Raw genomic sequence first — 25,257 nt, forward strand, 5'->3', positions numbered from 1 at the left:
ATTTAATACACAAAAGCTTCTAGCTTAAAAGCCCTGAAGAGCCAACTCCATATGCACACCTTTCCAACGTACTCAACCCTAATGACTAGCTTCAGAGCACCATCCTCATGTGAAAACTTGAGCTGCTTCCCCATGCCCTTGGAGCCAGTTATGTCCGCAACAGCTATTAGCAAAGATGATCTGCATTGTGGCTTTCAGTTGAGAAGCAGCTTCAAGCCACCCACCTAATTAGTGGGATCGCACCCCTTCATTTTGACACCGCCCTCTCCCAACATATTGCAGTAACACAAATACATTTTTCCTTCCTCTTGCACATCATCGCCTTGAAGATACCTCCAAAAGTTCAATATCAAAAGTCACCATGCCTTCCAAAAAATTAAGGAAGAGTTTTCTGGTGCTCTGTCTTAAAATTACATAAATTTATACTGCATCTAAACAATTTTCTTATATAAGGATCTGCCTTTCTTATTGTGCTAAAAGTACATTTGGAAGTACCATGCCGAACTATAAACTATGTGACACCATTCTCATTAGTGTCGAGGTAAGCTTTTCAACAGCTCTAGTTCTCATACCAAGGAGAAATGAATGCCTTAGTAATCTTAATGCATACACAAACATTTTTTTCAGATGAGTGAGAAGCATTTATATTAGTACAACCAATGCTATAGCGAAAGGATGAATTGGAAGTCTTGTCCATTAGTGCATTTAACAAGAAAGCAGAGATCTAAGTTGTCTTTGCAATCTAAGTAATGTTGACTTCAACCTCTTTTTATCCTTGCTTTAAAGGCAAAGAAACAAAAAGTTGTGAAGTCAGTAAGTGATTGACTTCAAATTACAGAAGTTTTGGATAGGATGAGAAATCCACCTAAGAAAGCCTAAGTCTCAAAACATCACCCTCATCTCTTCCTTGGTTTGTTGCTCCCTTGATTCCCCCAGTGCTAGCACCACATTGTGCTGCTGGGGGAGCACAGGACACTCCCCCCAGCTTTGGGAAGCCACCTGCTGTGATGGTCACAGCATCTCCTCAGGAGGAGATGCTTTTAACGTGAGACCATATCAGATTCTAAAGTGATTTTGTGGGGTGAGTAAACAGCTGACTGAACAAACTACTGGATACAACGGGAAAGTTGAACTGAGATCTTTCACTCACCTTACTTTTTGAACCTTTCAGTGATGCCTCTGTAAGAGAACAGCATTTGAAATAAGAGCGTCAGACAACTTTAAATGAATCCAGTATAAATCTAACTTATTATTCCTTAAAGTCATACTATTTTTAGCACATGCAGAAAGGTACAAAGGCATGCAAACTGATTTCTTCAGTTACCTATTTTCATAGTTCTGGCAGCTCCAGGCTTTGTGTTGTAACAGATCCTTTGCAACTCACATCGCCCTGTTAGTTTCCTCACCACAAATTTCAGGCAGCGCCACAAGAACTTGCAGTAGAAGTACAGGCATACCTGGATAAACATCCTGTTCAAAAAAAAAAAAAAAAAAGAAAGCCTGATAATAAGACTTGAGCAGATTTTGTTTAGACAAAGATACCACCCAAATAGAAGGTACTTCCTCACCCCAAATTCTCATTGCATAATGGCAGCTTTAAAGCAAAAGCAGCAGTCACAATACAAACATTTATCCTAATAAATGTTACAGGACCAGAGACTTCCTGAGGTTCCTCCTGGCCTGAATTATTCTGTCATCTTATGAAAGCCTGAAAAATAAACATCATGAGAAATGGTTTATTTTAAAAGTTTTTTGGGTTTTGTTTTTAAAGCATTGCAGCTGTTACCTAAGCCCACACACCACGTGCTACCACAATTACATAACACACCCCAAAAACAGGTTTCATGGGCTACATCTCATTTGGAGAAAGTTTCACTGTCTCATTTCTATGGTTATGAATTCCCAGTCCCTGCCACAATACCCAGCTGGGAGCACCAGGACATGAGATGGGGCACAAATAGCCCAGTGCCCTAGGGGTCAGAAACACATCTCAGAAAAGTCAAATTGCAAAGACTTGACAATGGAAACACTGGCATCTGGACATGGTTCTGGGCAAGCTGCTCTAGGTGGTCCCATGCCCTGCTTCAGGAGGGCAAGATGGCCTCCAGAGGTCCCTTTCAACCTTAACAACTCTGTGGTTATACTCCACAATTATATTCTAGGAAAACATCAATACAGTTTTAATAAGCTAGCTTGCTGTTGAATGGTCAGAAATAATTAGATCCATTACGTTGTCAGCTGTGCATGTGTAGACATTAGTAGCCTATTATCTCTTCTACATACTGTTGACACTTTCAAAGGAAAGTCAGTTGTTAAAAGGCTCCATAATACCCTTTTCAATTGAGTTTGTTGCTTATTCTGAAATACTAAATTCTAGATACTCAAATCAGTATAGGTTTATTAAGGTTTAATAAGAGCTATACTTCATTAAGAGCTCCACCACTTCACAACGCATCCAGAAGGGTATGTCGCAAAAGGACATTCAAGAGAAGGAAGATAAGTTCACTCATGTTAATGTCCACACAGGAGTTTAATCTGCTTTACGTTCACTTTAGCTTAATCCCTGCAAAGGGGATTAAGCTAAATAAGAAAAATAAAGCCATTTTATGCCTAAATTAAGGGCATCCACACAAGTCTTTAACGTGCTTTAAAAACATCCACTTTATCTTCACACTTTTAGTTAATTCACTTAACATTCCTGGATGCCTGTGTGTAGGCAACCCCCTTGTCTTTATGCAACATGGAGCCTCTGTTGTATATACAAAGTGAAACCTAAAGAATAAGCAATGAACTCCACATGGGAATCAAGCTTTAGGCCAGCAAAAAAGTTTCAGTTGCTGACCTTGAAATATGCGGGTCCTCCTACCCCAAGATGGGCTGCTCACTGTTATTAAGAATTTTGTATGTGCTTCACAGTGTCATTTCAGTATTAAAGAACAAAACCAGTTATCAGAAGGTAAATCCATCAGCAGCCAAACAGAAGTATAAGCCATTTAAAGAGCAAGTCTCATTTAGAGTCAGCTAAAGCCTTCAACTGCAACATTTAATAGTGGCTTAGAAACCAAGCCACAGGCTAACACTGGGTGTTTCATTTTTTTCAGTAGATATTTGATGTCAACCATCACAGAGTTGACTAACACCCTTTCCTCCCCTATCAAGGATCAGCACACAATGCACATACAGCCAGCCCTCAGCCTCCTCAGCACACCCCAGCTCTGTACTCAGGCTGAAGGTCCAGAGAAACGGACTCAAGAGGGTTAACATCAGACTGAAAGGTGGAATGTAGTAAAACAAAGTTCTGGGCTTTCATCGCACATTTGTAGTGGAAATTGCACTCACTTTATTTTTGGCCTGTTTTGCTTCCAAGGGTTAGGTCTCTATTTGAGCAATCGATTACCCAGAGATCTCATTTATATGGAAAGAAAGGAAGAAAAAGACTCACTTAACTTCATATAACAGCCCATATGGAAAAAAAATACCTTTTAATGAATGAGAGACCCACAGAAAAGGGCAACTCTTGTAAGAAAGTTAATGCCTACACTTAATTACCTCTAGTGATGAAACATCACAATTCATTTCACTAGTAATAACCTTCTTTCTTACCATGGTGTGGATGTGGATGAATTCCCAGTAGAAAAAAAGAAATAAAATGTTTTATGTGTATCTGAATTAATTTTTGGGTTATATGTGCTGCTTTAAGGTTCAAGGACAGATTAGTAAATCAAAGAAAAAATTCCACATGGGATGAGCTGTTATCTTCCAGGGTTACAAAATCACATTCACAACTGAAATTTTGCCTTGGCGGTGTTTTGCACAAAGAATAACCAAGTAAAAATGCATCTAATAAAGAACGTCACTACACCACAAAAACACTACATGTGATTCACTAAAATATACTTTGCAGCTGTAACTAAGAAAGCAGACAAACACTGGTTTTGACTAGTACACTAGTTTTGACTAGTTAACTTAGAAAGCTTGCCTTTGAGGTTACCTTCAATTTTCTACTACTCATCCATCTCAAGCTTACAACAGCTGAAATCTTCCATTTATAACACAAACAGCATAAAAAGGAACACAAGTTTCTTTTCAATGGGTTGTTCTTTACAAAAAGGCACTCTTGCTTGCAGAAATCCTGTAACAAAAGCATACTCAAATAAAAAGAAAAAAAAAGATAAATTTTATTTTAGCTGCTAAGCACTTCAGCAAAGCAGAGACACTGGCAGCTACAAACAAAACACAGCCTGCCATTACCAAGAGCCCTCACAGAAGCTTTGCAATGAGCCACGTGTCTGACTGCCACAGTGGCCTCAACTTGTTTGTTTTAGAGTCTGATTCCAAGCCTTCTCTCCACTGAATCTCAGCGTTTTTGGCTTTTTTCCCTGCTTGGCCTTGAAGGCTGTCTTGGCATAGAAAACAGTGTGCCTCACTATAAGTCTGTGTTTACAGTTCTTAAAAGGGATTGCACAGTGATAACTCTGTTCCTGAGGTGAGCTTCAAGAGCAGGAGTATTACAGAAAGGAAGGTGTTCTGAGGAGACTGATACTCTACTCTTCCCAGTCCTGATGCGAGCCCCTTCTCCTCCTCCAGTACTACATACTACTGTACCCATCTGCAGATTGTGTTTATACATGTGAAGGGCTTCAGAAGAGTTCATATGAACATTCTCTCAGGTAAAACAAGAAAATTGTGCATAACCAGATGCTAATGCACACAGGCCTAACCAACAGGCAATTCCCTTGCTACAACCATACTACACAAAGTTGTACTTATTATTAGGGCTCCAAGACGAAACAAAAATGCTATTGAAAGTGAGCATGTGTTTCCTTGCATGACTAGAAGAGACTTGTGAAATGCTATCTGATATTTCAAGCTACTACCACAGTCTAAACTGGAAGTATGCCTAATGTAACATTCAGTATTCCACTGGCATGTCAGGAAGTCAGAGTTCCTGCACAGGATTCTTGAAACTGATGAAAACTGAAGGTACTCAATCCCTTTACTGATGTTCTGAAAGTAGCAGTGATTTCATAGCTAGTAACAAACAAATGCCTTGAGTAAAATGAAAGTTAATACTGGCCATCTAGTTAGAATGATTGGACTTAAAGCTAGATAAATACTACAAAAAACGAGAACAAAGAGCTAAAAATAAAAGTCAGTAGGTTCACTTACACACCGTTTTCTTTCCTATGCCCTGTTTTAGGTCCTATGGATGGGAAAGGCATTTCTGCAACTATTTTTCCAGAAGGACATACTCAGCTCAATGAGGAAAGAGTTGCACATCTGTATTTCCTTACTGAGTATTCTGATAACATCTTTAGAAGTTGATGACACAGAAGTTAACCATGGATGGACAAGATGACCAAATAGGTGAGTTAGCAAATGACACCACATTGTGAAGATTTAACTAACTTGACTATCTTTAGCTTATTCGTGCACCGTAAGCTGTGTATACAAGCTCAACCAAGAAGTAACTACCAATATATTTTTTGCCATACATAAGTGTGCTATTAACTCTGTTAAAACAAGAGATTTTTTTTCTGTGCTTTTTCAGACTTGACAACTGAAACCCATTTTAGCTCTCCATTTAGAGATGAAAGCAAGTCACCATGGCAACTTAAGAAAACATAAGAGTAGTTTTTAACAGCAGCTTTCCACACTCTTCTCTTGCTTCCTACTGACTTTGGTTTTATTTCATCTGATGTGACTCCAGTCAAACAGAACTTATGCTAGTGCTTACAGACTGTTTTGCAGTAGATCAAGAAGAGGTGTAAGGTTTCTAGGATTTATTGAAAAAATCTGCCTGCTACAGCTGGTTCTCCAGCTTGCTATTATTTCAGATTTTTAAGAGAAGTTACAAGCTAAGTGGAAGTGTCACTAACAGACTCCTCAAAAACCTTTTTACAGAAAAAAGGCACCAAAGGATTAAACATTTCACTGAGAAACAGCTCTATTATTTCATAAGTAATACTTCAAACTTCAGGAATAATTCAGAGGAGAACAAGCTGAGAAAGAAAAGAAACCTACAACAGCCGCTTTCTTTTAGACATAGCCTTAGATTAGAGGTATAAATATTGGAGTCCTGTAGATTACTGGCCAAAGACACTCTCCTACATATGGAGTTATTCCAGTTACTGTGCTGCCTGGTCCAAACAAGTTGTTCTTTCCCCTGGATAGCAACAGCTGTTGAGAACAGGTAGATGAAGAGGCAGAGTAACTTTAGACTCGTATCTTCAGTATAGCTGAAAGTGACACTTGTAGAAAATATCTTGATGTCAGAGTAGCTACCACTACTAGTATAAGCACGTCCCCTCCCTTAGCTATTCTGATGTGCAATACAGCCTGGGGCAGGTGGGAATGCACAAAGTAATTTGGACCAAGGGAGAATGCATAAGCAACTGATTCAATTTATGACTTATTTTGAATTCTTGCATTTTAATTGTTCAAGTGCCTTAGGATTTAAGTTTATTAAAAGCAGTCTTATTACATGGCACCAAAGCACACATTTTTCTCACATCTTTTTAATTATGGCCTTATTCAATGTTGGAATTTGATTATAAGCTGCATTTCTAAGCTTATTTTTCACTGGCAATTTCACTCTCCAGCTAGAGCAGAGATAGTGACTGTCAGTGAAGATCAGTAACTTCAGGGTGAAGCCATTATGCATTAAGACTACCTTAGAAAGGATATCTAAAAAAAACACATGCACAAAAAGGAAAAAAACAACAGAACCTGCATAACCAAAGACCCCATGCAAACAAAACCAAAAATCCCTCAGAACTAAACTACCCGATCCACACCTCAAGTAAATATATGTATCAAAGTAGTAAAACATCATGCTATCATTTTTTAAAAGGGATGTTGCATGGTTGTCTATTGTTTTAAATATCAGTAGGAAAGGATTCATCAACTTCATGTAAAATACATTTTGCTTATGTAAACAGCACGAAGCAAACTTCTTACTGCTTTCCTTTAAATAGGAGGCTGTACAGGTGTAACTTGTACAAAACTAAGCAATTGCATTTGTGGAAGAGAGGTCAGCATTGTTTTACATGCCCATTGCCTTTCATGTGAGGTCCCTACAGCTCCATGTATTTGTGGATCATACTCAGGAAAGTGATGTTTCCCCTCTGCTCAGCCCTGGTGGGATGCATCTGGAGCATTGTGTCCACAGCTCTGCTTGCCAGTACAAGAGACACAGACAGAGAAGGGCTGTGAAGGTTAAGGGACTGGATTGTCTGGCCTACAAGGAGAGGCTGAGACCTGGGTGTTTGGGGGAATCTTATCTGTGTGTATAAATACCTCATGGGGTAGTAAAGAAGATGGAGCCAGGCTCTTCTCAGTGGTGCCCAGTGACAGGACAAGAAGCAATGGGCACAGAGGGAAATGCAGGAATTAAAAATAAACAATATTACGTTTAAATGTAATTGTAAGGTTTGTCAAACAGTGGAACAGGTTGCTCAGAGGTTGTGGATTCTCCATCCCTGGAGGTACTAAAACCTGACTGGACGCAACTCTGGCCAACCAATTGGTAAGTGACCAATTTGAGCACAGGAGTTGAACTTAATGATTTGTCTTCCAGCCTCACTAACCACAGAACTATGCAACAGTTAAAGAATACACAGAACATCCTAAATAGTAATAATAGTTTTGGGGAAAACAAACAAAAAGGACCCCAACAATTCATTGATGGTAAATACAAAGCAGACTACGTAAAAAGAGAGACAAGAGATTTTAACCTAGTTATGAAAAGCACATCCATCATCTAACAGATGAATAGTAGTCACAGCAAAATCACTCACATTACACTGATTCCTTACTGATTTCCTGAATAATTTCTTTATTCACATCTGCACTGTTCCTTGTTAGGTCTCCAGGTGACTATCTACAACCAGAAGCTGCTGCAAGGAAGCTACTGTCACTATTCCAAGAGAGCAGTGCAGATTGTCTTCACTTTACAGATGAAAACTCCTCTATTCACCTATTTACTGGCACTTTCTATGTTGCAGTCAACAAGATGACTTGCAGTTTATGGAGACTTAAATGAACTTATCAGTTTTAGGCACAGATTATCTATCCACACAGCGTGATGTGGAATTGCGCAAATACATGTATATCTGAGCTAGTTCACATGCTGGAAGTTGTGGTACCAATCCAGTGTTCTGCCCCTTCGCTGTTCCTTTTCTGTTCTATCTTTATTTTCAATTTACTATAGAGCTATTTCCTCTATTTTAAAGGAAAGAAGTTTCATACCACAGGATCTGCACTTATGCAGCATGATGATTTTGTCAGAACTTCTTATTCTTTATTTCAGTCCCAGGTTACATGTACTCCTTCAGAACTAACAGTGGGACAGTTTATTTCATCTGTGCAGTCTCTACTCCAAGGCTGAACTCTCCACAACTTTTGAAACTCCTCTCTTGATTATCACCCCTGATTTTTTACCCTGTCCTACTGTTTTAGGGTACCATATTGGTATCTAAACTTACAGGAATACCATCCAAGTAGGAACACAGGTAAGATGAAAATTTCATAAACTATAGGTACCATCAGCACCAACTAGTCTAGTTCCTGCTCCATGTTGTGTACCAAAGGAAAGCTCTTTACTACTGAGCAGTCCTCACCAGCAGTACACTGCCCTCAGCATGGCATTTGATCTTCACAAACAGTTTACAACAATTTTAAGCAAATTCCTGGTCTGCTACTATTGGTGATGGACAAACACCAGGGTACACAATATATGTTAGCTTATTCGTTTTCCAGCTGATTTCCAAGGTGGAAGGCTGAACATCTTTGTCTTGTACACAAATTTGAATCTGCTTAATCTGTTATCACAAATCTGCAACCACAACAACCACATTCAGAGTTGACTGTTGCCATTAAGCAGTCTTCTTGGAGAGTGACCATAGCTCATTCATAAAAATATAAGAACAGTAAGAAGTAAGAAACTTGAGAAATACTGCTAGCAGTCCCATGTCAAAAGGATTAATCTGAAATAAGAAAAATCCATATTCTTCTAGAGTAAACAAAATAGAGGCTTCATATTTCATGGGTTTTCTTGTTTGAGGAGCTGTCTTCTATCACATGCTTCCCCCCCTCACCTTGCCTTCTGCTCCACATTCAGAACACTGGACTTCATTATGAAAGTCCTCTACTGTACCATTTCAGTAAGTTGCTTTTCTCTACCTTTGTTTTCAGCACCACCTAGACTTATCCTCTAAGATTTTAGGATGAATTTTAGAAATATAATGGAAAGAAGTAGGAGTTGGTTTCTTCAGGAGCACCACAGGAACCTAAATACCCAAAACAGCACGGGTACTGCATAGGAGCTTCAGGGGCCAATCCTCTCACCACCCTGATAAGGTCAGTAGGAAACACATTAATACTTAGCCTAATAGCTCATTAATTCTTAGCTGTTTTTTGTGAGTGTTAGCAAATAAATAATTGCTTTACACTTTTCACCTGTGCATGTTCTGCTTACAAAGTCTTTTTGCAGCTGGCTCAAAGATACCTGAAAAAAACAAACCAAGCACCCCACAGAAATGCCTGGAACAAGGCTGGCATGGCAATAGTCATTACAAATGATCAGCCTAGAGGTAATGATGCTGATACCCATAGCATAAAATATTCTTTACTATAAACAGTCTAAAAAGAGAGAAAAATAGTGGCAGATGCTCTATACAGAAGCATATGTTTCAGTCCTCTTGAAAAGGTTTCTCCCAGCCAGAAAGAATATGATTGCTTTGGCTTAAAGACAAGTTAAGCACTTGAAAAGTATTAATTTATAGGAGTGTTCAACGCTCTCAGCTGACTACAGAACAAAGATGACATGAGCTTTCCCAGTGGAAGTTAGCGTTTGCAACCAAGTCATACACAGTAGCAAGTACTCGTTAGACATTTCTCCTAAAATGGAGCACAATCAGCTTCAAAAATATTTGTATTTCTTCAGCAAGCATCTCCCTTCTCTGCTTTCACAAGCAGCACTCTAAAAATCCATATAGCCAAGAACAAGGGGGGTGGAAAAAAAATTAACGTTTTTCAAGCACTGTTCTTGTCACTGTTTCTCCCGTTTTCCCCTGACACGTTGAGCACTAGAGATCCACAACTGATATGGTGCAATCCAAGTGCATGTGACGCTTCCCACATTCTTTGTTTTTATGAAGAACTGAAGAGGAAAAGCTTGAATTTAACAGCTTTAGAGAAATCTAGGTGAACAGAAAGCAATCTGGTATAAATTAGTTATCAGTTGTATGGAAAGTGTAGAGCTAAAACACTAGACTGGCAGCAGGGAAGTAATTATAATCATTTAATACTTTCGAAAACCATACAGGACATTTACCTCAGGAAGTGTTTCATGATGGCAGTTTTGCTTGTGTTACAGGAGCCGTAATCAATTGATCACTGATAGCCTCTTCTTTGCAGGCGATAGCAGTGCTGTAAAAATAGAATTGAGATGCATTTACTACCAGAGAAAAAGAAGTGGCACTTATGCTTTCTACATGGCTCTTGAAACAACACCTTTCCCACATATTTCCATGGGTATTTAAGAAATCTTATGTCAATAAATATAAAAACCATAATTTAACACTCTTCAGCCTGGGCATATACTTTGACCAGACTATCCATGTCTCTTTTCTGAGAAGTCAAATATTTGAATAAGAGCACGAAGTAAGAACATTTAGATTTTTCTTCAAGCTTTTTCAAACACTTGTGTACTTCAAACACGTGAGGCTTACAGCAGCTTCCAAGTGGCAGTTTCAAGTGACACTCAGCTCTCCCAGCTGTTTGCAAGCCCTTTGCTCTACAGAATTTGCAACAGCACTTGGAGACATTGGGTAAAAGCAGCTTGTAAGCAAAGAGTGACTGTTGGGTCCCAATTTAGTTCGTAGAATCATCTAGTTTGGAAAAGACCTTCAAGATCAAGTCCAGCCACCAAACTGACCTACCTACCATATTCAACATACAGTATGTTAAGTGATCAGCTTCCCTGGTGTCAAGTTTTATGAAGAAGCGATACATATGATGTCTTAAATTTGAACAGGCTGACCATCCATTCAGAGATCTGGTGTCCTACAGTTACTTTTCATTACCGTTACATCTCTGTTCAAGTGGAGAAGAAGAAGAGTTCAGGTCAAAAAAAAAAAAAAGCCAACCAACTTTTAAGCGTAACCCTGCCCATGTTCCACATCCTCTCCCCCCATCACCTCTTTACTGTCGGTTTCCCAAATGCAGCATTCACATATGAGCAATAAGTAAGAGATTCATACTTCTCAGATTAGTGTCCTTCATATCCTGCAAGAGTCAACACAACATCCTTTTTTTTCTGCCAGAAAACAGCATTGTTCCACGCTGTTGGGGCAGCTTAATCTAAGATTTACAGGGAACAAGATAACACTTTCGAGTTCTGCACCAGTACAAACCACACACACAGGCTTGAAAGCTGCACTGTTAAGAAATTATTTAAGACCTCATTCTTCATTAGCACTGCAAGCAGCCTGCTGAAAAGTACCAGAAGGCCTTCAAAATCTCACCTCTTTTGTCATACAATGGGAAGCTTTAAGTCCAGAGAACCTCAATTTTTTTTTTTTTCCCCAGGATCCAACAGCACTGAGGAGATAAAAATGTTTTCACCCTACCCTTTTCTTATTTTCTTTCCAATATGTAACTTGCAAGTTTTACATTATGCTGTTTCATGTTGACAGGAACAGAAGCAGCATTTAAGTTGAGAAAAATACAGCTATCTTGTTGGATTACATCACATACCGTTTACTAAAAATATATAATCCCTGGACTGTAAAAGCTTCATTCATTTATATTGTTTTTGACTGGCTGAATCATGTTGCTGTCCCCTGAATACAGCTGTAATTGGTGCTGGCTGCAGTGACACCTTCTTGCAAGGGCAGAGAGGGAGGCTAACATCAAACCCTGATTCGTTAATGAACACGGTAGGCAGGCTCCGAATGCTTCCCTCTGCAGCTTTTGATAGGCCTTTGATGACAGCAAGCACAGGCGGCATGGGAGACAAGCAAAAACTGGAGGGGATGTAACCTGCTCCCCTTCTCCAGTCTAATAATTTGCTGTTTAAAAGGTAGTCTGTGAAAGACTCTCACAGCCGAGTCTCAGCTTTTTAGCATCAACTCAAACAAAGGCAGCTTCACCGTGATGTTTGACCCAGGAGGGCAGCAGTGTAAGGAAGACGCCAGAAGTGCCAGGAGCTGTCAGATCAACCCCTCCTAAAAGGGTGCACTGGCCTCCGCCTCAGAGGGCTGCTCCTTCTTGATTCTGATCAAGGTCCTTGCTGGAAATACATCAGGAGTAAAAAGGCAGCAAAGGGAAGAGAAGTCACACTTGCCTGCACTCCAGGATTGTCTCATCAAAGCATGGCTTGATAGGAGCTGCAAAGCAGCCCTCTCTTCAAGTAGAGTTACCAACTACAGCCAACTGTAAGTACATGGACAGAAATCAATGCCCGATCAGAGGGCAGGAGTTTTCGGTCATTTTCAAACACGTAGGACTCGAGGTCAGCATTCCCAACTTCTGCATGCCTCCATAAGTGATCCGATGGTAGAATTCAGCAAAGACTGTGTGTGTGTAGAAAATGTTTATGCTAAGCAAATTATTGCCACAATTCACAGCCAAGTAAGTTCAATTATTCATAAGCCTGTAGAGCCACAACACCTAGTTTCCACAAATGGCTTTTCCTCACAAAATGTAATAAGTTCTTTTCAGTTGGAGAGGAAAAAAAAAAAGAAATAAAACTCCAAACAAAATAAATGAGTACTCTTAATTTACTTCCAATGTTGTTACAGCATCTGAGCGAGCAAGAAAAGCAGCTATAGCTTTGGACTACGTTTATATCACTTTAGAGCAGTTTGTCCCAAAAGAAGAAGTATCTGTGGTCACGGAGAAGAAACTGACTCTTACACAATTTACCCTTAATTGCAAAGTTTACAACACTTGCAGATTTGGGGAGACCCAAAGATCAGTTTCTCAAGACCCAAACTCCCGTGGAAATACCACTTTTTGCCAGGAAGCACCAGATTCACAGCTGAATGCAAAGAGCCAGCAGGCCCCCAGTGGGGAGCAGTTTCAAGCATGTTGGTCACAGCACCCACCCATCGCTCCAGGAGCCTGTGATGACACTCTCACATGGTGACGCTCAAACCATGAGCTTGCTCCCACTTTTCCCTCCCACAACACTTAAGTACCCCATTCACTGTAATGGAAGTGGTTTCAACCAGTTTATCTTAAACCACACAGGAGTTTGCCTTCCTTAAGCTAGCTGCAATTTTTCTTCACTGAGATGCAGTACTATTACGTAGAACAGCAAAACTATTTTGAGTTCTGTATCAAAATATAAATTCCTTAAACAAGTATTAACTATTTGGACTCATGAGGCTGTTTATGGCCTTCTAAGTAGCAGAGCAAAACAAGCATCGATCTGAAAGGTTATCAGATGCTGTAGGCTCAAAAAAGTCAAGAAAAAGACTTAAGTCACATCCTTCTCTAGAGCTGAGGGCTTGCTTTTTCCATCTCCAAGAAAGCTGCAGATGCAGTTGAGGAAAAGATGTCTTATTTAACGTAAATCACCATATTCAGAGTAAGATATAATACTAGGTAGTTATCTTCACAGTATTTATTTTGCAAGCTAATGACTCACCTGGCATATTGCAAACATTTTTAGAAGGTTTATATCCTAATTATAAAGAAGGAATAGCTGTGCTGAGGAGACAAATCATCAGAACCATTAAGATGAGCAGGCTGAACACAGGACTTTGTTAATGTGGATGATTAGATTACAATTCATCCAAACTTTCCTCCTCAAACAAAAAAAGAAGACAAGTTTGAAGTAGAAGGCAGTAACTGTACAGTCATCTTAAGTTCAGGAGAAAAAAGAAGACCTTATTTTTAGGTTTAGTTGCAGTTTTAAAGGAGGTTCTTCTAAATTGAATAGCAGCAAGCATCATGACATTGACTTCGGATGGCAACTTCTGTTTCCAGTAGCATTTCAGGTTGTCGCCTTCCCCTCATTGACCCCAGTGGCCTACACACATGCAAGCGATAACCCTCTAAGTCTTATGTCATGGGAAGTGTTTTCTTGTTGTATATTTTTTGGAGATGGAGGTGTTAATGTTTCTCTATCCTGAACACCAATGTGCAATAGGTTGAACTAGAAAGGGGACGAAGATCTATGTCATTAAGTGTCCCAGGAGGTCCGACACATAGGGACAGCAAGCTGGCCAAGAGCCAGCAGTATGCAAAGTAAGCCAACAGCACCCTGGGCTGCTGCAGGGCAGGAGAGAAGCCAGAGGAGCTGGGCTTGTTCAGTCTGTAGTAGAGATGGCTTTGGGGGACCTAACAGCAGCTCCCAGTGACTGCTACGAGGTCAGAGGAGACAGAGACCGGCTCTTTACAGCTGCATAGGGCAGGAAGGCAAGAGATAATAGTGCACATAAACTGAAAGAGAAGGTTCAGCCTAGATATAAAGGCAGAACACACAAAAACAATCAGGAAGAGTAACAGGCTGCCCAGGCAGGTTGTGCAGGCTCCATCCTTGGTGGTTTTCATGCTGGACAAACCCTTGAGCAGCCTGGGTTGACCTCAGAGCTGAGTCTGCTGTAAGCAGAAGATTGGGGGAAAGCAGAAAATCAAAGGCTGGAAGGGAGCTCGGGAGGTCAGGATCCAATCATTCTTATGGGGAGATCTCAGACATCCCGAGTTATGTCTATTGCATAGAGTACTCAGAGTAACATCAGGGTACCCAAGGTCTTGCTATTTTATTAGTTTAAGAGCTACCAACTTCTCACTAGGAATCACATATAATTGGCAGTGTTTCCCATGAAATGTACCTAACAGCACTTCCCAACTTGCATTAATACCTGAGGGTGGAATAAAATTCACTTAGTTATTTAGCAACCCAGTAAAAACAGGATCTTTGACAGTCTTAATTGCAGTATACTCATTTATAGGTCTTTACATGTTACAGCACCTAGATCTCTACAAATCAAAAGATATCCTCGGAAACTGATCCATTGCTGAAATGGCTCCTGGGAACAGGTCACCTCAAACTAAAGTTTTATGGAGTCCAAAAGTGTTGACTCAGAAGTGGCTTTGCTCTATGTTAACAGAAGCAGCCACTGGCAGGAGCCACCTCAAAGACCAAGAGCTGATACCTGTTGTGTGAGCTCAGTTTCCCAGCTCAGTACAGAAGGGAATTTTCATTTCCATGTGCTCAAGACAAGGCTGTATTCAACTTCAAGTAGAAAGAAGCCTTGGAACGAAATGTCACACTTGATTGATGAAGCTAATGAGCAAGGCTTGACTTCAGTCACACTGTCACAGGTAATAAGATTTTCTCTCCTAATCTCCATTACGCATTGACATTTTGCGTTTCTGTATTTCACTAGGAGAGTGAAGGAAAGGATAGACACGCAGACAAACTTCACTGAATTTTAGTCCTGCCTAAAATATTCTTTGACTATGAGCGCATAAAACGCTTGACCAATACTAAGAAAGAGCCCTCAGTAAAAGCTTCAAATAATATCAGGGTTGGGGAGGCAGGGGAGAACATGAAGTCTCCCCCCAAACTGCAGAGCTGTTAAAGTCTCTGGTTGTACAGTCTTACCAACACTTCACATCTGTCCATTACTGCCTCTTTAAAGTGGTAAATAGCCTCAGAGATGTGTGACAGAAACAAGGAAGCTTCAAGAGGGTCTCACAGTACCCGTAAGAGTAAAGAGGGGACTGCCTCTGGAGTCAAGAAAACTCACTTGCCAAACCTCATATTGCAAGTTACCTCTAACAGCATCCAGTCAAGTCTACACACTGCAATTCCTCAACAAATAACAATCACCTAGAAACTACTAAGTAGACAAGCCACTTTTTGCCACAGATAGCATCAGACCAAAGCTCAACATCATAGAAGTCTCTCACCAATTCACTGTTGATCTTTGCCATTGAAAATAAGAAGACTATTGTTCCATACCTGACTTGTTAAAGAGAAAAAAATGTCCTAGAAACAGAGGCACACTTACTAATTTCTATTAGCTCTGCTGTATTACAGTGTTCAATGATGTTGAGGAAAAATATATTAGGTTGCTTCAGGTCAGCAGTGAAGAATTCACTGGGCACATTCTATTTCTAAAGTGAAATTAAAGTCAGAGAGGAAGCTTTCTGAATCCCAGATTACAGTAAACTTCCAGAAATGCAGCCAGATGCTTACATATTGTAATTCATTTAAGTGTCATCTTCGTCTTCAGTGTTTCTATCCTTAACAAGCTTGTTTTCCCCTTTAAGTATTTTATCCAGAAGAAGACTGAGTAAATAACATCAGCTAAAAAAATAAGTCTCATGCTTGAAAATTGAAAACAGCCTTCAATCTGTGGCAAAGTTTTTTTTTTTTGCTCCATGCATTATAAAAATGCATAATTTCTAGCCATTTCTCATGAACTTTCACTTGACCCCTGACAAGTTCACCCAGCAGAACAGCAGCAGCATCTGGGTGGCTCGGGTCTGCCTACATGGCTTTCTGTGCGATGTTTCTGGCCTACTTGCTCTGTTTCCATACATACTCTACAACAGCTTGTACCACAAGGAAGTCTGCTCTAAATAAAACATCACACTTTGTAGCAACATTCCTTCAAGCTTAGAATAAATCCTACAAGACTAGATGCATAAAAATCAAGAAGAGGCAGCCTGGTTAGGTCCCAGACTCTTTAGTGCAGAAGGTCCATGGAAGGAAAAAAAAAGCAAAACCACCACCAAAAAACACCCCAACACACACAAAGTAACTACTTTCAGTGAAGTGACACCCTTTTGCATTTCCTTCATGGTTTCCACCTCACTGCCTAGATCAGCAGAGGATATAGATAAAGGGGAAAGATGAAGCATGGGCTTGCTACCAAGATTAACTGAAGTCCAGATTTGCTTTAGAGCCCCACCAATTCCCAATACACAGTAGCTTATGTGGAAGAAACATCCTATCAATGGGTCACACACATCTGCAACATCGATAGAATTGCACCAGAGATGTCCACTCTGTTCTTTCCCCTACCTTTCCAACATCTCTTGTATCTACTTGGGCTAGGTAGAATAAATCCAGCTATCAGATAACACAACCTCACAGCATGCACCAGCCTGAAAGCATGTAGGACCATGGACTTTCATATTCGTTTGGTTAGCTGACAAAAAGACAAAACAGGGGCAGCAGAGGTGTCAGGGCAAAGGCCAGACAGTGCTTTCAGGCTATAGGAAAGCAAAGCAATTTATTTGCCCTGGAACTTGGTAAGGGTCAGACAACTCATTCTGATTTAACAGGAAATTGGTTTATGTGGTACCCCATTCTCCTGTCAATGCATCGAGATGACTTTGACGTGCCAATGATAACTTTTCCATGGAGTTGTCCAAGGCAGACATGCAAGAGTAAAGCATATCAGAGCTTATGTATGTCCTCCTATGATTTTATAGGCCCACTGTTCCCTAAAACAAGGCTCAAGAATAACCACTTCCCCTTAAGCAAGTCAGTAGATAATGCCACGAAGCAGCATATTTGTGAAGCAGTGAGCACCCTATGGCAAGGGTTATGCTCCAACTGTTAGCTGCCTGAGGTCATGCAATCTGCAGATGGACCACAATAAATGAGCAGCATACTATTTAATCTGTAGTCAAGATGACTAAAAATCCCACTGCACTTTTTTTCTCCTCCAAATTTCATAGCCTACTATTTTATTGCCTGTGTGCTGCTCAGTGAGATGTTCTGCATCCCCAAGGGCAGGAAACCAGGACAGTTCCAAGTACACGACCTTGCTAGATGCTCTGGGTCTTCTGAGCTGCAAGCACTTAAGTTTTGCAGGGTAGATCGCTCTAGTTTTATTAATGTCTGGGGTGAGGAGAAGTGGAATAAAGAATCTGTTTGTCCAAGGAAACCAGAAAGTTTTGTTAAGTTGCTGCTCTAAATACTGCAAACTCCATGCTTCGACTGCAGCCAAAAGCCCTTCTTTAGGGAAAAAAGAAAACAACAATAACTACAGCAACCCTTCTGTAGGGGGGGATGAAGACCAAAAACCAAACAGTAACATGGTCAAAACTCAGGGGCACCTTCCAAAGTCTGTCATTCAGACAGGCCTACGTACCAGCAGCTACCAGTCAACTCTTCAGCTTGCAAGATTAACAACACTTGTTAATGGAAACTAAAATTTGGAAATGTAATGGTGAACACTAGAACTGACTGTATTTAGATTCATTTCGCCCTCTGTATCTTAAGCTAAACCCAGGCAGCACCAAAAATCAAACTCCGCTTCTGTCAGAGGTGGAAAAAAGCTAGGATGGAGTTCAGCGATGAGTACTTTCACAGCGAGGAGGGAAACAGTAACAAAGACATCCCACTAACATGACTAAGGAAAAGGTGATAAAAATCTGCAAGAGGTAGAGACAGGAAGAATAGTTTGAAGGTTCATACAGTTATACCAGCTGGTAGGCAAGACGGATGAGACACTTTCATACAAGGCTCAAAAAGAATTTTTCTGTGGTAATTGTGGAAGATGTTCTTACTGAAGAAGTAGGAAGATGGTCAGCAGCAAGGAGAGTGAGATACCATGGTGCCCTCCTTCCTCTGCCTCCTCCTGCTCTGTTCTGACAGGCTTTGTTTTATTTTAGGTGCTTACTCTCAGGTAGGTAAGGATCCTGGTAAGGATCAGATGGCAGAAGACTGGAAAATGGCGAGAAGACAGCGTGGGAAGGAGAAAAAGAACAAACATGAAGACCATTGGAAACTGGTCCTGAAACACTATTACTAAGGGGGAAGAAGAACAAAGCAAAGCCAGGAAGAATACAAACTAGGACAGGATGATTGACACCACTGCCATAATGCACTCATTCTTAACACAATCCAAAACCGAGAGCCTTCTTCCTTCAACATCTCTTTCTACTTAGATTAATAGCAGGGTGCAAGCATTTTATAGTTCTACCCTTTACTACAAAAGCAAAACAATGGTTAAAAAATAGTTTTATTTTGCTTCTTTAAAAAGAAGTTTCCAAAACATTTGCAGCAGACACATGATAATAATTCAGGAATATGAACTGGTAACATACCTGAGATCATAGACTATGTGATACAGCACAATGAGCATACACAAATTTCCTCCAAGTTTTTGACAACTGAATGATGACCACAATTTCACTTCTTGTGCTTCAAAGCTACTCCCAAATTGCTTGGTTTGTATATGTTATTAGCTGGACATTTGAGATGCATGAGAACAAGAGAACTTCTTGCTCATGTTGTGCCACTCAACTTACCCCTCAGAATCCCAAACTATCACTACAATATGATAAATGAGAGGGAGGGGAAGGCAAAGTCACTCTAGCTAAAACAGTCCAGAGTATCAAAACTTGTACTGTAGGTGGTAAGGACAAGCAATGTTCAAAGAAGAACATGACTACCTCAGATTCTTGGAAACTTCATAGTGGTGCCCCTCCAAATAGTTTGGGTAGACTGTATTGCCTCTTCTTAATTTGCACCCAGGGTGTGCGCCTAACTCCTCTCCCTTCCGCAAATGGTACAGCAAGAACTCCTCTTTCCCTCCTTCAGTCCATCTGTTCTCCTCAGGCTGCCTTAACACTGACAGCATGAAGGCCTAGCAAGCCCAAATTTAGCAAACCCCACATCGATCTTCATGTTTCACAGAGGCACAACCTGTTTGATGGCACACATCCAAGCCAATGTTGATATGGATGTGGCTTTGTGAAGGCAAAGTGGGAAAGGGAATAAAAGACTTGCTCTTATAACTGCCTGCCAGAGCTGTGAAAAAGGACTACAATTTCCATGACCACAGGATTTCATTGTACTAAGGTGCCTATTCCTGTCACCTACCTGTCCACCTGATTGTGCAACTATCATCAGTACATCAAACAAACTGTTGCTACACCACAGACAAGTCTCAATACCTGAAGAATTCTGAATTATTTTTTTTAGTTTTATTTTTAAAATTTAATATAATACTTTTAAAAATCAGTGGCAAAACCTCTGTCAGTAATCAGTACAATCTGGAAATGGCCACAGGAGCCCATGCTCAATGATGTAGTACCACAGTTTTGGGGCCCTATGAAACTTACCAGTTCACTTTTGGCAGACTCAGACACAGGCACACAGTGTGGCAGATGGAATACACTAAGGAATAACACCTCTGCTTGTGAAATTGATACCCAGTTGTACACAGACTGTTTCTGTAAAGAATGCTTATTTTGGGCTTTCTTTCTTATGCACCTTCAGAAGATATCGGTTAACTGTGAGTGGATTAGCAGCATGGCACAAAGAGGTGGAGACAGGTTCTTGTATGACTGATTTTCTTGGGTTTGGTCCTACCACAGTCTCTCTGCCTCAGCATCCTTCTCCAGGAAGGAAGATGCATACTTAGCACACAAGCTACAGCTAGATCACACCAACAGAAGTGGCTCTGCCAAGGAAAAAATTGGTGCCAAGCATCTGAAACTGAAACTACGTAGCAGGAAAAGGGGGGGGGGGGGGGGGGGAAGTGTTTTTTTTTTTTTTTAAATAGAGAAACACTTGATGCAGATGCTGGACAAGCTCCAGCTCAGTCCCTGGGACTGGATGCCCAGTGGCAGGCAGGATGCAGTAGGAAAACTCCCAAACAGGTTTTCTCATTTATTTTCAGCTGCTCCTAGGCTAGTCTACAACGTGAGCTGAAGAACAAAAAGCAGGGACAATTGGGACATTTGCTTCAAAAAACACTGAGCTAAAACGTTAGTGTACATGTATCTATTCAGATTAAAAATGCCTGTGAAGTAATTCTGGGTGCAATGACATCAGAGGGGGATGCTCACAGGTACACAGCGTCCTATGGCCACAGCGCTCACAACTGTACCTCCCAGATCTGCTTTCACAAATCACAACTGCACCTGCTCAATCTGCAAATTGTTTTCAATTCCACTCTTTTCACCTCCTGTATTTCTCCTATTCTCTAGCCTCCCCTGCACGTCTGTGACAGAAGCTGGCCAAAACATAACAAGGCACTCAGTCCAGGGATCTGCAGACAGATTAGTACATGAAAACACCAAGCCCAGCCACTTGGTTACAGGCAGGTACTAGCTTCCAGCACTTACCCTGGATATATCTTCTTGAAGGGCCTCTCAGCCAGAACAGAAAGCTGAGAAGCGCTTGCTCACATCTTGTTGGAAGCAAGGGACAGAGCACTCAAGGATGAACTGCCAGAAGTGTTTTAAGCTTACAAAGCTGGTGTGGGGCTCTTAATTGGTTTTGTGCTGAAGTGGATGAGAACTGCTCACTCAATTACAGCTGAGAGGTACTTTCAGGAAACCAACATACTTTGTGGAGTCTCAGTAATTGAACGGGGATGCTCCTGGAGCAGGACTCCTGGTTTCATTTCATCAGGAGAGTTCAGTTCTCTCCTAGTGAGCCTGCTCTGAGACCTGAACCAGCTCATGGCAACTGGAGAAGGTCTCCAGAGGACGCGCCAAACACTCAAGCTGGCTGCGAGCCAGCTCACTGGTGTTAACATACCCATAATTTGTTTCAAGGCAAGCAGGTTAGTTTACCACTCAGCTGCTTGACTTCACTGTGAGAAGGGATGCTCACACAGTCCCACACGCAGTCGAGATGTGACTCAGGAAGCTGCTCCCGCAGCCCCTGCCGTCATGCTTCTCTTTCCACAGCCTGGCAGGAACAAGCAGCTTTTCCAGCTTGAGCTCAGGCGCTGCCACACGTCTCCCAGCTCAGACTTGGCACACGGTGCGGTGCAGCACAACTCAGCACTCGAGCTCATGGTACGTGGATGCTGGGGATGCTAAGCCTGAACCACAGCCTCGGTGGTGCGCTGCTGTGACCAGTCCCTGCATCTCTCCTCATTAGTTTCATTTTTCATTCTGTTTTTCCTCAATTTATCCTCCTTTCCTGATTGGATTTTCATAGTCTGGCTTCCTTCCAGGTGTTCCAGCAAACCATACCTTCTTTAAAGGACTGAGACCGCTTCTTGCCTCCTTCCCAAAGCCTGAATTCAAGAAGAGTAACATATTTCATGCATTCTTTTGGCCTACATCACAGAGCAGAAGATTTCAAAGGAATGTCAAATAAAACAAGCCTTCCAATCAGAGACAAGCAGATGTTCATTTAAAAAAAAAAAAAAAAAAGCTTCATGAGCCAGAGGACATTAAATCCAACAAGATTTGATCTCCAGGCAACCCCAGCTTGTTCTCCTTGCAATTTTCTGCTAACACTTCAAATGACCCCCTGGGAAAAATAAAGCAGGCCTGGCTCTGTTTACCCCTCATGCCCTGTCTGTACAACAGATTTTTTTTTTTTTCTAACATTGGTTACAGCTGATCACAGCTTAACTGTAAGTAGAAATTCTCCAGACAGCATTAAAACACAAGAAGCTTTAAATACAAGCAGCAGCTTGGAGCCATACATACATAAGCATTTGTGCAACAGCATTTCCTCTGCTTCCATCCTTGTAGAGCTACACTCCTGCAAGCAAAAGCAAGAGTCCTTTGTGCAGGGAAGAAGACATAAAATAATGCAACACAGCCCTGAAGTTTCCCAACGTAAGTATAGCTTATCTCAAGGGACTGTAATTCCAGGGCAAGAGCAACAGAAAGATCTGCGATCAGAGAAGAAATTATTGGGTTCAAAAGAGTCTGTGTAGTCAATGTGATGCTGTCCCATAGCTAATAAAGCCCTGTCTCAAGAGCTGAGCAGGCAACAGATTTGTGGGCATTTGAGTTATACGCTTAGCCCTAGCAGGTTTTCATAGCAGAACATGATTTACTGTGCATCGGTGAACCAGCAGGAGTGTTAACAAGTGTGCTGTTAGCTCGTTTCCCATTGTTTAGTGCTTTCCTGGAAGTATTTTCTGCTGGCTTTCTGTAAACAGTGATACACACAGTATCTGACGCTGTCACATGATTTCACTCCTGAAAAGTCATAGGCTTCCTGTCTCTGAGCATCTATTAGGCTCGCTGATAATCTTTTGTTGCAGGAATGTGGTTTGCATTCGTTTCAGCTCAAAGACTGCTGGAAATATGCAAGTTACGAGAAATGAACAAGTCAAAAGATATTTCTAGATGCAACTCCACCTGTTCCGTTTAGAAATGCAACGGTATATGTATAAAAAAAGAAAAAAAAAGAAAAAAGCAGGCTCTTTTAAATACCAATAAGTCTCTCTTGGATTTGCGTCCTGCTAAAAATGCCAAATAGATTTAAGTATAAATACGTACTGAATTACTGCACATAACAAGTCTTTGGCTGTTCTCATCTATGGAGACGAGATGTTCTTACCAGAGGCACACTCAGCTGCCTCAGCTGTTCCAGGCTCCAGCGGCACAAAATAATGTTCTTTAACAACACCTAACTAGAGGTTTGGGAGGGCAGGCAAACAGCGAGAGGGCTGCAGCGCGGGGGGATGATGCGGGATTTAGGGGAGAGATGCCATTTCTTCTCTTTTACTTCATTTCGGGATAAATTAGGCTAGCTGTGGGCGGGGACTGGGGGGAGATGAATGAAGCCCTGGGTTTACTAAAGCATGCAAGCCGCGGCAGAAATTTCTTTCCAACAGTTGCTAAAATGGCTCCTTTGTTCCAAACGCCTTTGTCACGGAGCCGGCTCGCTGCGGTGCCCCCCGGACCGGCACCGGGGCCACCTGGGCGCCCCCCGGGCTGGCCCCTTCGGGCTCCTCGGGGGCGAGCGGAGCAGGGAGGGGAGGGCGGGCACGGCGCGGGGGGCGACGAGCATCAGCCCTGGAGTTACTCGGGAGCCACTGCAACTTCAGCCCGTGATAGCCCGCGGAAAAAAAAAAAAAGAAAAAACAAAAAACACAAACCCACCCGGGCCAGGTGCCCCTGAAGCCCCCCCGGTGCTCCCCGCCGAGGGGGTCCCGCGGGGTAAGGGGCATGGGGAGCAGCCCCCCGGTGCCGAGCTAACTCACCGCTCCGTTACAGCCCCATGGCGCAGCGCAGCCGCCGGCCCGGGCCCCGCTCCGCTCCTGCGGCGCCCGGCGAAGGTGAGGAGGAGGAGGAGGAGGAGGAGGAAGGCGGTGCCGCCTACCGGAGGGCGAGGAGCAGCGCCCAGCCGCAGCCTCCGGGCCCGCCCCGCGGGGAGGGGACGGGGGGCGAGGGGCTGGGGGGCTCCGTCCCTTCAAGGGCAGAGCCCCTCGCCCCCCCCAGGCACGCTGTGTAAATAGGGTTGCATCTAAACAGGCTGGCCCGGAATTAATTAATGAATTCATTCATGACCCGGACAGCCCGTCCCGAGGAAATACCTGTGTCTGTCTGTCTGTCACTGGGGGTCACAGGCGTGCAGCCCGAGGTAGCCCCAGCAGCGCTTCAGGTTGCCCCGTGCTGTAAGGCGACCGGGCTGCCCGCCCCCCCTGCCACAGGAGGCTTTCTTTGAAGCCGTGAGCCCGCTGTCAGGCCACGTTCGCATCCCCGCCTGGTCCAATAGTGTCTTAGTTTGGGGATGTCCTTTGAAATAGAGGTTAATTAGCATTTTCCAAGTGTTTTCCGTGCCTGACCTGAAAATAGCGCTCTGCGTGCCTGTTAAAGGAACATAGTTTAATTTCTTCCAAGTCTCCTTTTCCAGTCACTTCAGTCCTGCTATCACAATGCTTTGGACCTTAAAGATCATCCAAATCCAGCAATTATCAACTGTTACTACAAGTATGGTGAAAATACTAAGACCAATATGTTACACATTTAATGATGGCTAGGAAACCCTCAGAGGAGCCCCACCAAGTGATGGGCATCAGGCAGCCTTCCTGCCTCATCTCTCATTTGAGCCATGTCTTGCACAGCCAAGGAAGGTTTCAAGCCTATTTCCATGTGTGAATGCAAACAGAAAACTAATTCCTTTTCCTGTCTCCTGTGGTACAGTGGTGTTCCTATTAACTATATCCCAATGAGTTGTTTTGACACTACAGACCCTTGCTTTCAGTTTCTGAGCCTGTTGGGAACTGTTCTAGCACTAGATAGCAGAAGCCACTTTCAGGGGCTTCAGTAGCAGGGTTCAAAGATGCTTCCCAAAATTGGTTTACAAACTAAGCTTCGAGAGACAATTCACTCATAATCCTGCAAGATGCATCATGAACATTGAAAGACGTATTCACAGCACAGAAGTAGCCCCTTTTCCCAGATGCCATACTCTTGCCCACAAACAGGAAGGCATTTAAAACATAAGCTGGAAAGGATCAATGACTGTAGCCCCTTCCTCTTGCAGCAGATTTAAGAGATTAAATC

The 25,257-nt window shown here is 42.1% G+C and overlaps 1 protein-coding gene across 6 annotated transcripts in view; it reads right to left on the bottom strand.

Annotated features, from left to right (window-relative positions):
- Nucleotides 1-25,257, bottom strand: part of ELMOD1 (ELMO domain containing 1) — a 41,924-nt gene that overhangs the window by 15,460 nt on the left and 1,207 nt on the right. For 2 of the 6 annotated variants that reach the window (XM_038175765.2, XM_038175749.2), the window contains exons 1-4: nt 23,952-24,110; nt 10,337-10,431; nt 1,325-1,470; nt 1,151-1,179 (exon numbers count right to left, since the gene is read on the bottom strand). In XM_038175765.2, coding sequence (XP_038031693.2) covers nt 1,151-1,179; nt 1,325-1,470; nt 10,337-10,353 — 192 coding nt within the window. In that variant the 5' untranslated portion in view covers nt 10,354-10,431; nt 23,952-24,110. Of the gene's footprint in view, nt 1-1,150; nt 1,180-1,324; nt 1,471-10,336; nt 10,432-10,947; nt 11,098-23,951; nt 24,111-24,284; nt 24,398-25,257 lie in introns of those variants that run through there. The other 4 variants (XM_072032728.1, XM_072032727.1, XM_038175760.2 and 1 more) reach the window with 4 other exon arrangements.

The sequence above is a fragment of the Anas platyrhynchos genome, chromosome 1 (assembly GCF_047663525.1).
Source record: "Anas platyrhynchos isolate ZD024472 breed Pekin duck chromosome 1, IASCAAS_PekinDuck_T2T, whole genome shotgun sequence".
In the NCBI taxonomy this organism is placed as follows: domain Eukaryota; kingdom Metazoa; phylum Chordata; class Aves; order Anseriformes; family Anatidae; genus Anas; species Anas platyrhynchos.